This window comes from Ctenocephalides felis, unplaced genomic scaffold (assembly GCF_003426905.1).
Source record: "Ctenocephalides felis isolate EL2017-DRISC unplaced genomic scaffold, ASM342690v1 CF-g0.4_SCAFFOLD_01886, whole genome shotgun sequence".
NCBI lineage: Eukaryota > Metazoa > Arthropoda > Insecta > Siphonaptera > Pulicidae > Ctenocephalides > Ctenocephalides felis.
This window is the reverse complement of record NW_020538040.1, coordinates 150,561,535-150,575,938: the sequence shown is the minus strand read 5'-3', so window position 1 is coordinate 150,575,938 and position 14,404 is coordinate 150,561,535. Positions and strand designations below refer to the sequence as shown.

The 14,404-nt window shown below is 27.4% G+C and overlaps 1 protein-coding gene across 1 annotated transcript in view; it reads left to right on the top strand.

Moving 5' to 3' along the window:
• LOC113376054 (cAMP-specific 3',5'-cyclic phosphodiesterase, isoforms N/G-like) overlaps positions 1-14,404 on the top strand; it is a 167,960-nt gene that overhangs the window by 63,455 nt on the left and 90,101 nt on the right. Inside the window, exon 4 of the mRNA XM_026615985.1 lies at positions 14,118-14,153. Within this exon, the coding sequence (XP_026471770.1) occupies positions 14,118-14,153 (36 nt within the window). The remainder of the gene's footprint in view (positions 1-14,117; positions 14,154-14,404) is intronic.

The following is a 14,404-nucleotide window of genomic DNA, read 5'->3' as shown; positions in this document are numbered from 1 at the left end:
ATAAAATACTGTTTATCGTTTATTGGAAATTAAGTGGTAACCAAATTAGAACCCTTATTAACATAATCAGTTTATTAAATTAATATTCTGATAGCTTGCATCGTTTATATAATATACAACCTTGTATTTTAAACTTTGTTTTTAATAGAATTTTCGTACCTGAATATATATATATATATATATATATATATATATATATATATATACTTATTTTTTAAATATGAGGGCATTTGAGTATCATCAAGTATTCAAATTCAGTTTTTAACTACTATTTCGAGACACATTGTGATTACAGAATTCTGCACTATTGGATAAAAATTTTTCAAGTAATTTTTTATATAAATCAAAATATAAATAATCAAATATGAAAATTAATACTTTTCTCATACTGTTCTATGTGCCATGTTCATAACATTTTTTATTTAAGTCGGGCTTTTAATTATGGTTAATTATGTTGCAACCATTATATATATATTGTAATATAGCTTTTTAAATCGAAACAATTGAATTACGTCTTTTTAATTATTCATCAATAATTTCTATCGATATATAATTTTGTTATAGATTGAAATGGTTCAATTCAATATATGCATATATTATGTGCTAATATATTGTGCTTTAAACTCTTTTGTCGATTATCAGAATATAATTCTTAACGCAATTTGTTGTTAAATTATTAAAATGATAAGCGGCAACATATATATATTTAAAACTCAATTATTTCCGACCTACCTGTGCCAGGTCACAGTGTAAAAGTATCTTTTAATCCCGACTTAAAAATCGGACGTTGAAAGCATGAAAAACACGAAAACACTTTTAGTTTTAGCATAAAAAGAAGAATGAACACCAGTCCTAACAAATGACGATAAAAAATTTACATACTATATATCAGAGTAGGGGAGACTGGGTACGGTAGTGACAGTCGTCATAACAGCTAAACTATACTGATTTTGACATAGGTAACGACAATAAAAATCGTTATAGATCATTATGGTGTTTATAGCTATTGTATTTTAACTTATGTTTATGTCTGACCGATACTCGCCCTTTTTATGTAAGATTTAATTAAGTAGACAAATGCCCAAATTACCATTTAATTTATTATTCACCCAGCTAACTATTAAATTAACAAAACTTTTGCTGGTCAAAACAAGTGGTACAACCGTACCCAGACTACCCCACTCTGAGTGTTTTTTTATAAAAACATAATATTACTGAACTTCGAAAAATATGCTATTAAAGTCATTTCTACATTCATTATGTTGCTCTAGTTTTTCTTGTTTATTACGTATTGTCACTAAATTTCTAGTTGCTCTAATCAGTTATTATATAGTCTTACTATATAAACGACATGTGTTTCAAATGTGATTGTTCACCTCTAACCTACAGCTTTCCTTTAAACTTTTAGCGAAAGTTGAACGTATAACGAAAAGTTTAGTTTTGTCACAAACACCACAATTATCCCAACTCCTCATGTTAATTATTTAATATGAATTTACACAACAATACAAAATATACAGTTTTATTTATGATATAGGACACATATAGAAATCACGTATTGGCGCGTTACGTTTGAAATACGCATTTGCATTCAAAAATATATGTTAGAGGACGGATATTCGTATTGTTAACAAAGTTATAATTTGAAAACTGTATCGGATGGACACAACTGCGCTGTTTGCATTCTATATCGTCATTATTATTCATAACTGGAGGCGACTTCTCCTCTATACAACAATTCGATTAAGTATTTGTCGGAATGCGAGCAACGCCGGATCGATAAGGGATTACTGGAAACAAATGAGGGCGAGAAAATCTATTTTGCACACTCTTGATATAAGGATATATATTAGTGCAATTATTTATTGCGACCCTAATTCACGAATTAGTAATAATAGTAAAAATTATAATTGTTTGTGCTATTTTATACTTACTAAATTAGAGCATTATGCAATTTATTAAATGAAGTCATTACAATTTTGACAATTTGAATAAATTCATTGTCATTAAATATTTCTATATTTAGTCAAACTTTTTTGTATCATCATATCTGTTCATAAGATTCTGATTTTTGCATTATCTTAACTTATTTATTAGAAAGAATCATGTGATAGCAAGTTGTGTTCGAACTCGATATTTATAAACAACTCTATAACTTATTTTAATATAAATCAATAGTTTTTATGTATGTAATATTGGAATTCTATTTAAGCTTAAAATTTAATACTTTATTTGGATTTTTTTTGGCAATAAAAGTAGATACGGTGGAGACTCCAGGATACTTTATTGGGAAACCAAAAGATGGAAGCTCGATATGGTTGATCAGAATTTCTAATTGTAATTCTTACTTTGATAAAATTTCAATCTTTAAAAATAAATTATGATTTCAATAAATATATTAATTAATTAATTTTTTTTGTCGTAATTAATTTTGAGGTAATAATGGTGAGGTATTCAAAAACTCATTCAAAAACTATTATATAACTATAACTTGAAACGAAGAGTAAAAAATTTTATGTTAGTTAATCCGACATGTCCTCTTATTTTTATTAAAAAAAAATCGAAATGATTGAAAATTGTAGTTTTTGGTCATAATAAGAGTTAGTATTTTTAAATAAAATTGTTTTACATTTTACGTTTGTTTGTTTGTTACACGTTCATTGTTCAAATATTTATAGTTTATATTGGTTTGTTCAGAATGTTAGTGATATTAGGCTATTGTCAAAAATATAATTGCCGTAGTTAAAAAACATTAAATCAGTATATAACCTGTGTATGTTCCATATCAAAATTGTCGGATCAAAATATATTTTTAACACATTTTTTATGCACATCGAATAGTTTCTATCCGCCTCACATAACAATTTCATTTCCTTCTTAGCAACAATATAAAACATGACAAAAATGCTGCTTTTGACCTTTCACATTTGAAACGACTAGAATTTTTCGAAGAAAAATCTTATTATCTCATCAGACATTTAATAATAATGCAGCATTAAAATGAAGCTGAATTCAAACAAATAAAATTAAATTCTTCATAGGGCAGATATTATATTCCACGTCAATCAGAATTGAATCGAGCATAGTCAGAAATAAAAAAACATGCTGAATGAATATTGTAACTTTCTAAGAAAGTTGTTGGATCAATTTAATAATAGAATAATTATGAAAAATCTTAATGGTCTATTTTGAATTTAGGGAAGGCTGGGTATGGTTGTGCCAGGGTACGGTAGTGACAGTGGTCAGAACAGCTAAAGTAAACTGGTTTTGAGTTAGGGTTCTAAGGAGAAAGATGAAGTATTTTTGTTCGAACAAGTTTCCAATATTGAATTGAGTCAGCGCCTATAATAATATGATCTGTGGACTTTTACAGTTTTTTTGTTCGATTACTTTTAATAATAACTTACTAAGTTGAACTTTAATAGTTAATTACAAGCAATTAGTTTTTGCATAGATGTTTTAGCCCAGTCATAAAGATGATTTTTTAAAAAAAGATGTGTGTTGGGTACTGCTGTGACAAATTTAGTGGGTACAGTTGTGACATGTATTTCTTGTTCTTTTTGGATGAAGATTAAACAGATATAAAAAAAATCTGACCGAATTAATTGTAAGACAAAATACGAAAGAGAAAGAGAAAGGAAAATTTAATGCAAGAAAAATCAGATGTCACAAAGATTTTTTGTTAACTTTGTCTAAAAAAATATGTTCTATTGTAGTCCTGTGGGTGTGGATGATTGTTATTGATACTTTTAAATAGAAGATCAAGCAAATTACAAAATGCATACTCTTCAACGTAGACCGATATAATTTGTTACCAGAATCTTAGACTAGGGATATTTTGACTAGTAGCGGATCAAAACAAACAAATCACAACGTGTTATACATACATTGTATCCGACACCATATCCTGACATTATTATTAATATCATTCAGCACCACACATACGATAATTTGCGTTCAATAATTCTAACATATGTACATGCACTGCGTTTCTGATATTTGAAATTCACTGCGTTTGCGGCTGCTGTATTATTACTCAGGATCAAAAACATATCATGCAACAAAATTGCATCGGATGAAATAGACTGGTAAATAGAACTAAGGCCAATTTCACACTTTACGGATACCGATATTGAAATTGAATTGAAGAATCATTTTTATTTGGGTAACCATTTTATTTTATTTCAAATCGAGACGGGTACTTGTAGCTTGAGTTAAGTAAAAATGAATATGATTTTATTATGAAAATTATATAGGGGGCATAAAGCACGACCGATAAAAATGCGCATCATCATTATCTAAAAAACAAATAAAGTATAGAATTTTTTAACGATACTATTTTAAAGTAGAGTACAGAAGATGTGTAACGAGCCATAATCTTAGTTTAGCCATCAGGAAATAAATGGCCATGTATGAATATTCATAACAAAAGTACTTCGTTACGTCAGTAGTTTTTTTTTGGTTTTGAGCTCTTTTATTTAGTTTATGATACCCGAGTATAATTTTTAAGTGTACGTTATTCATTTGTTTTATAAAATGAAATAAAATATTTTTAAGTTATATTCAACAGCTTTATATATAACCTTTATAAAGGTAAAACCACATATAGTGGGTGGTAGGGAGCCGAACAAGTAGATCAAGTTAAAAAAAAATTCACAAGAGATAAATTACCAGTTACTCTATTCTGCAGATGAATATTTCTCTCTAAATACCAGATCAAGGTTATATACCGTGAAATCTTTGTAAAAAATGCTCGTGTAACTTTTATTTCCCGTTGGTTAAAAAATTTAACTATTATATCGCATTTTTTTTAAAATTTATAATAGAACATTGTTTCTGTTTATTCTATGGGGTGAAATAGTACAGGTGACAAATTTAAGAAATATAGCTAAAAAACATATTTCTATAATTAGAAATTAATTGGGAATTTTACTAAACATAGTCAGGCAGTTGTTTGTTTAATACGTGTATTTTGTTGCGATATAATTGGTTTGGTTTTCATAAAATAGTTGCTTAAAGTCAAATTGCACCTTTGGATGACATTTATAATAAAATACTCTATAACAAATACTATTTAATATATAATAAAAACAGTTTTTTTAATGAATCAATCAATTTTTTAATCAGAAGTAGGTACGAAACTAATTATATTTGTTTAAAATAAAGATCTTTTTATAATTAGTTTTAGTTCCTGAAACTTTTCAAAACTTTTGAAATTACTGTATTTAATTAATATGTTTACTAAACCAAATATTAATCGATACACAATTTTGATTATCTTGTAAGAATGCCATAAGGCTTTAATGTAAATAGATATGTTAGCTGTATTAGTCTTTTACCCATGCAGATATAGTTTAAAAAATAGCGCAATTAATGGATTTTTGTCAGTATAAGCATTTTGTTACTACTTTTCTTATGATTCAATATTTTAAGGGTTTTTTTTCACTATCATCTGTAAAACCATGCGTAGTTTTATCAATCTCTCAAGTGAACATGAGACTCTTGTGAGTTGTAATATGATGACAAAGCATTATTAAAAATCAAGGTGGATCGAATTTCTCTTCCGAGCTTTGGTTTCTTTGGTAAAGTTTTTTAAAAGAATCCATAGAAACAGAAATGCGAACGGCTAAAAAATTGGACATACCCTAAGGTATGCATGCGTGATTTGTATATATATATGTCCATATATACAAATTCGAATATTAAACTCCAGCGAGTCATGTTCATGCACAGAAACATAAATTCTACAACTATTTCTGTGCAAAAGGCACTTTCATGCACAGAACTTGTATGAATGCTGTGTGCATCAGTTGAACATATGCAAATAATCTAATAGACTGATATTTGAACGAAACCTCGGCATCTGGTGTTTGACTCTATCATTTATTAAAACAAGTTGGTTACAAACACACAAATACAAGTAGTTAAACAAATAATGCGTGGGGACGCAGAAACTAATTTGAATTTGAGGCAATTATTTTAGTATGTAAATATTTGTTTGGAGCACTCAGTGAACGAACTCGTTTAGTTCTTGACTCTAGTTTCCTGATCAAAACACAACTTTTCCACAGTAATTAGGCGAAATATAATCCTTTGTAGTATGCCGTTATCGTACCTTGATTCTCTATTTATATAAATAACTTAATTAACGTCACTTGTGTCAGCGCCCTTGACCGAATGAAATGAATTCGTGACGTGCACTCGAATTCGAGGAGCAAACTGCGTCACAACATCGTTCACTATACTATTATTAATTTACCTTGTTTTGATCATATTCAATTATCTGGCCAATGTATGCGTTCATTATAGTAAATATTGTTTACACTTTTCCCAAATTAGTTTATGCTATAGACCTACGCTAATGGACTGTGCGATTCATCATTGTACGTTGAAATCAATGACTATTTAGAGAACTTTGAAATGTTTGGGTAGAGATAGGATGGATAGAGTAGAGTACGTTGGTTTATTTTGAAATTAGCATATAATATATATCATGAATGTGTGATAATTTATGTTTTAGCTTTTTGATGGAAAAATGATCATTAGACATATATACATCGTATTATCAGATATTTTATAAAGATTATAATAAGTACAATTTTTGTGTATATTTATATGGGTTTCGTACCAATGTTTACACGTTAGAGGACTATGTGGCGCTTACGCGCTTTGATCTTTCAGTTCAAAATCAGCTATGCAGCGCGATTGCTTAGAAAAATTGCAGAATTTTCAAAAGAATCAAAATTAAAAAAAAATCAAAATATAAAAAATCAAAATTTTCAAGTCTTTTTTTTTCAAAAAAATTTCAAATTTCTCAAAAATCTCATCTTTTTAAAGTTTTGCAAAGTTTTTTTAAAAAAATTAGTTTTTGGTACGGGAAATTCCAGCAATTTGCCTTAAATACGATGCCATGCACGACTATGGTATTATAGGGTAGAGCGGGACTTAACGATCCGCGGATAAAAAGGTCTACCACCAATATCTCAAAAACAAGTAAAGTTAGAAGTTTCAACAACAATATTTTAAAATAGAGGTTAAAATATGTCTATCCAACCAACACCTTTGCTCTTAAGACTTCTCTATAAAGAGATAAACGGCCAGGTTTGAAAATCTAAAACAATAGTATTTTCTTACGTTTTTAGTATTTTTTGGTTGTTGTTTAGTTCACGAGACCTAAATATAATTTTTAAATATGCGTTATTTATTTGTTTTAAAGCATGTATTGTTATTTTTAAGTATGACTCAACGGGTTTTTTCATATAATAGCTATAAAAGCTCACGTGAAAAAGGTAAAAAAAACAACTGAACCTTTTTCCTGACAAAAGTGTAAACAAAAAAAAATAGTGAATCAAAAAGTAAATCAAGTTAAAAAAGCAATTTTACAAAATATAAATGAATAGTTATTCCAACTCTGCTGATGAATAATTCTGACAATACCAGATCAATGTTATATACGGTGTAATTTTTGTAAAAATGTGTTTATGAAATTTTGTTTTCGCATTGGTTAAATAAATAATATTTAGCTTGTTAGTCCCCTGGGCGTCCTTTTTTACTTCGTCTATGGAGTGAAAAAGATCAGGCGACAAATTTTTGAAAAATAGCAAGAAACACATTTTCGCAATGTCAAATTAGCTAGGAGCTTTTCTGAACATTGTCAGATAGTTGTTTGTTTTATATGTGTTATTTGTTGTAACCAATTATGGTTAGATTTCTACAATATAATTGCTGAAAGTCAAATTAGACATTTGTGCTCTGGCCTACCATATCTTACTACAAAGTCTTAAGCTCCTACATATTAATAAGTAAATAAGTTACTAGCTATTCTCGATAATCTGTTTCATCTTAGATTGAACTAAGCAAATAATATTAAGCAGTTCAATATAATAGATTTTTTGTTTTGCACTAATAAATAATATATGCGTAAGGTCAAACTAATGTTATTTTGACTTTTTGACAATTTTGTGACGTTAACATATTGAGACTCTCAATTTGAGAGTCAACATCAAGAACATAAGTTTTATCAAATGAAATAGGTGCACCGAAAATGGTAAATCTTCAACACACTCTTATTTGAAACATCTTATGTTACCACAGACTGATAACATAACATGTTATCCGAGAATAGGCCCATATATTAAAATCAAAAGTAGTTTTCAATGCAACTGAAAATCTAAATTTTCATCGAATCCCGATTTGAGAAAGCACATATCATCGAACTTACATAAATCACGGTAAGTTCTACTAGAGCTTCTTTACGCTCATCGTTCTTTTACTACTACCAAAAGCAACAACGATATTATAACATCGTGTTTTATCCACAAATTTTCATTAATGAAACCCTAAAGGCGTTGTGAATATTCCTACATTAGCCCCGTGACCTAAATCTTCCTGTTGTGAATATTTTTGGGTGTCTCACATTTGTCTGACGACGCAACCAGAATCGTGATAGACTGGCAGTCGCGTCCGGGCGCATATGCCCCACAAAGAGATCGATATTATAAGAAGCGGCAGCCGTTCCGAGCTGACTCGGAAAATGTTTCGGAAATGTGTATGTTGAGCCAAAATTGTAAAGAACAGTCCTATGTAAATACAACTTGAAAAATTGCATTTATTTGATTGATGTTACTTAAAATGATTTTATTAATTGTTACTATTTTACTTTTAATATTTTCCAAATATTTCTATATCAAAATTTATTAATAACATCGCAATGTCCATAAAATTACAAAATTTGTTTTTATTTGATTGAGAATATTTATAACTTGCGTTTTATTAATAATTAGTAATATTTTCAATAATACTATAAAATTGCAAAATTGTATAATTTTTTCAAATTTAAATAAAACTTGAAAATTAGTTTTTATTTGATTGATATTACTTCAAATAATCTTATTACTATTTTAATTTTAATAGATGCCAAATATTTTTATATCGGAATTTATTAATAACATCGCAATTACAAAATTTGTTTTCACTTGATTGAGAATATTTAAAACTTGCATTTTATTAATAATTAGTAATGTTTTCAATAATAATATAAAATTGCAATATTTGAACAATTATATAATTTTTAAACTGAATATTATTGTTTTTTATGCTCTCTATTTTATATACGCAGAGTTACAAAATTTGTTTTAACTTAATTGATATTCAAAAATCTATCAATCCCTATTGAGAGGGAGATGTGCTGATGAGTTTTTGGCAAAGACAGGTCCAGCCGTTACGGAGATACGAAGCAAAGAGTGCAGAAAATACAAATCGAGTTTTTGATAGAACGAAGTATCTCATTAGAATGATCTAAAAAACATAAAATTTGTAATGATTTGGAGAAGAGGTGATTAGTTTTTAGCAAAGGCAGGTCCAGTCATTTTCAACTAAATAATTGCTTTAGGAAAAAAAAGTTTATTGTTTCAATTTTTTTTCGAAAAAATTTTTTTTGTATAAAATAATTCAGATTTTAATTTTAATTCTGACTAAAGTTAGAAAGCTCACTTATATACATCAAACAAATAATTTTAACTTTGAAATTCAGTTTATACTCTTAGATAATAATTAGACATTGTTACAGTATTTATAATAATCTATTTGAAAACATTTAATATTCCTCGACCATTTTGTTACAGTACGGGAAGCAATTTGCTTTAAGGCACGACCCCATAGTTTTACCTAGTTTATTTTTTTATTTAATATTTTCTTATTTTTTACACTTTTGCCAGGGTAAAGATTCAATTGGCCCTTTTTAACTCACCCACGTCTGAACTTTTATAGAAGTTTTATAAAAAAAAATGTTGATGTAACTTAAAATTGAATGGCTGGTTATACATCTTTTTCTTCCTACTTTCAAATATTGTTGTTAAAAAATTCTTAACTTTACGTGTTTTTGAGATATTGTTGGTTGACATTTTTATTCGCGGACCTTCAAGCCCCGCTCTACCCTATGGCAATAAATGTTTTACCAAATATTTGATTTTTTCTATGTTTGAATCATATCTACTACTACTTTCATGGAAAGTCTTATTTTCCGATGAAAACGAGTAATCGATAATGGGGCCATACCACAACAAAGGAATTTCGACTCATATTCGAATAAAATGAACATGGATATTCGAATTATTTTGCGAATTGTTCAAATAAATCCTTTTTAATAAAAATGCTGTTTGTAGTCAAATTGTAATATTGAGAGTTATATAAAAAAAATTCTGTAGCCTACTAATATTATAAATAGAAATATAAAAAAATTACGAAATTTAATAGTTTAAATTTTAATAATCACTTACTTGCTCACTTTTTCATTAAATATGAAATATTTCGTGATAAATTGGCAATAGAAGTACATCAGATATATGATAGAAGAACCTCGTATGACAGATCATATCAAATTTTATTTAGATTATATGCGAGAATAAAATGAGATACAGAATTTCATTTCATATTTCACTATATTTTTATGCTACTGTACGATGATTTATACGAATACGTAATATGAAAGATACAAACAGATGCAAAAGGTATAAGATATATAAATGTATATATATATATATATATATATATATATATATAATTTTATTTAGTATTATAATTTCTAAAATCAACATAGGCACCATAACAGTATAGTATTTTTGAAGGCATAAATATTTAATTTACGGTTTCTAAATACGTATTATTTATTAATTTTATTAAGTTAGATCTGTTAATAGATATGTTTAAAATGCAAGGTTGGATATAAAATTAGCAAACTATATTTGAATATGAAATAATATTCGAATGATATATAATTTGATCATGAAAAAAGTAATTTAATATTGAAAGGATATTTTTCATATTTATAGAAACTCATCTCTATTCGTTTTTAGGCAACATAACTATTTTGTCTTGCAAAATTAAATTGAGTTTAATTTTAAAGATAGTATTACACTATTTATTTTATGATAATTTCAACATATTTTACGTGGAAATACTGAAATACTGTTTTTGATTACCATGGTTTAGTCCTGGGGCGAGTGTCACATTCACACCACCAGGACGGTTGTGACAGGCTTAAAAATAGGTTAAAAACCAATAGCTATAAATGCCTAAATAGTTTTTTGACGACTTTTATTGTCAGAAATATGTAAGACATCACAGCATATATATTTGAACAAAGCTTGTGAATATAATATAACAATATATAATGAATCATAAATTTTAAACAAGAAATTTTTGTAAAAAAAATTGTATTCTTGTCTTGAATTTTTCTTTTACTTTCTCTTTTGTATGTTGTCTTAATTAAGTTAAATTTTTCTTTATTTGTATAAATAACACCCAAAAAGGAAAAGAAAGACATGTCACATAATACGAAACAAATTGCTGGCAATTAACTACTAATATTCAACTTACAGCAAATTCTCTTTTAGACTCTTTTAAAGCAATGCGGTCTACAGATCATGTTAATTATGAAGCTGATGCAATAATATAAACTTGTTCGAACAAACATACTTTATCTTCCGCCCTTTCGATCCTATCTCAAAATCAGTATAGTGACGACTGTCACTACCGTACCCAAACTTCCCCACATTCTTATATATATATATATATATATATATATATATATATATATATATATATATATCTTAGTTGTCATCCCAAGATTTAATTTTTCTTGGATATTTTCCTAAGAATCAACTCTTTGCTTAAACTTGCTGAGAGAATCTTGCAGATGGAGACAATATCGAAAATGAAAATTTCTTACATTTTACTCCGTTACTTCAAATAAAGATTTCCTAAATATTTCTGACATAGGTCATGTCAATTCAGATGAATTCTGAAAAACATATTCATTATTAAGTTTTTGAATTTTGGAAAAATACAAGTGTAAGCGAGATATAAGCTTTACTTTATTTTATATGAAGGACCAAACCAAATAGATTCGTTTTATATGAGGTGGTATTTATTAAGAAAATTATTAAGGAAATTTCCTTACGGGTTTTGTTAGTTGATTTAGCATGCGTGTGGAATATTCTCATCGAAGTAAATGTTCATTCTATATTTATTTTTTTTTGTAGAATTCAATTACTGAATTTTCCATCGCAGCAACGAGTTATTTTACCTAATAAAAATCGAATTAATCAACTTTATCTTGACCTTAATCAAATCGTACGAAAGGTTAAGTCTGTCAAATCCTTTTGATTAATTATCCTTAATTTCGATTATAATTTATCGTCTTCAGATCTGATACCTTGATTCTCATCTCTCATACTAAGCGGCTAATGAATCGCTAATTGTAATAATCTTCTCAAGGTGAATTCTCAAATGCGAATCCTGAAGGGCTCTCAAATGAAACTTGAACTGTTTATGCATTCAAAATACAATACTTAGCATAAGTATTGTACATATTATAAGCTTTAAAGTTCAAATGTAATTTCAAAAATTGCACTTCAAATGAAACAATCGTTTAGCGAATTCTAGGAACAACCTTAATGCAATGCATATTAAACATAATGAAATAAAAAACATTTCTTCAAGATGATTTATAGAATTATTTTTAATAAAGGCTGGGTGTTATTTTATTTACTTATTGTAATTTATTATAGTTTTCCATGTAATTATTTTCTCATTGTATTTTATTCCGGACATTTATATTTGCAAGATTGTAATGCAAGAGAAATATATTTGAAGTACACACGGGCTTGAAACAAAATTTTAAACTCTAGCATAAATTAGGCAAGAATCAATGAAGTGAAAGAATTAAATTTAATATTTTTGTTTATTTCAAAACTGTATCAATAACAGTAATTAATTACTGTATATATTTTTATTCTAATACGCTGCTAATCCTACTATGATGAATTTTAGAATAGTTCTAGGAATAATGTAGTAGAAATGTAGAATTCTTTCTAACAATTTTTTCTTCACTATTTTATGAAAAATGGTCATCCATGAATAGACATTTGTACATTTCATACCAACGTCAAGCTGTTTGCTATAGAACACTAAAAAACTATACTTGAAAATAAACGAAGTCGAAACAAACGCCAGTTTTTTACATTGACAAAAGTTTATATATACAGGCATCGATCCAATTATTTAATAGAAAAAACTAAGTCATAGTTAATTTTTTTGTAATAAATCTTGCCCATGTTGCGAGTTTACATTTGATTTTTTGCCAGGACATAGCAAACAAAATATTTAAAAAACAGTCAAATTTATAAAATAGTATTATACATTTTTTTTGAACTAAAATCATTTCTATATCACAACATACGTTTTTATTTTGAAAATGATAAATAACAACCACGTTGATTTGTAAATAAATCTACCTATTTGTATAAAGTATACTCGTCAATTCTAGTTATCTGGTTAACAGGGTTTAAATATATATATATATATATATATATATATATATATATATATACTCGTATATATGACAAAACCTTCAAGACAATACATCAAAGTAAAAACTGCAGAAGTTTATAAATAAAATCTTTATTGAAAAACGTTTCGATATATTGTTTTATGTCATCATCAGTTGACTACATTTAAAAATTAGCTTCAAAAACGAATACCAAACTAATAATCATTTACTAAACATAAATTACATCATTTTCAATTTCTCTTGTTTAAATTAAATTCTTTTAAAATTATATTTTGTTTCACTCAATTTTATTTTCAAATATTAAAGTCAAGAAAGAAGTGAAATGTTTAGAACAAAAATAAAATTAACTAGATTATTTTTGAAACCTTTTGTTTATACTGTTATTGTAATTTAAATGAAACATGATTCTGCAAAGCGTCTTTGAGACTCATTTAGATTAATACTTTACTGAGGATGATATAAAGAATATATCGAAATGTTTGGTAGTTTAATAAAGATTTTATAAACTTCTACGATTTTTACTTTGAAGTAATGTCAAAAACAAATGAATGAAAAGCGTACATATATGTATATATATATATATATATATATATATAATTAATCTTTATTAGGTATATATGTTGTGTAACATATGCCTGTGGTTGTGTGTGTAGAGAGTGAACGAGTAGATTATCATTAGCGTAGGCAGTAGTTTTATTATATAAGGTGTGATGTAAAAATGCCTATTTTCGTTCGGCCTAATATACGGCCTGATATTTCATTGCAGATACAAGGACGCGGAACCAGCTCCGTCAGACAGGACGTACGTACTCGTTTAAACAATCCTACTTCTGATTGTTTAATTATAGATTGACATATAGCTAGTCACCAATTTTTTTCTTTTGGAATAGTTTTTAGATTGTTTGCATTTAGACTTGTTATATTTTTCTTTTTTGTGTTATTAGATAACACTTCTTAACACGCATAATTCATTCAGAAACATATGAATGGAGTGATTTTAAGTAGTTACGATTTACGTGCTTAATTGGGATCAACACTAAACTATCTGATTAA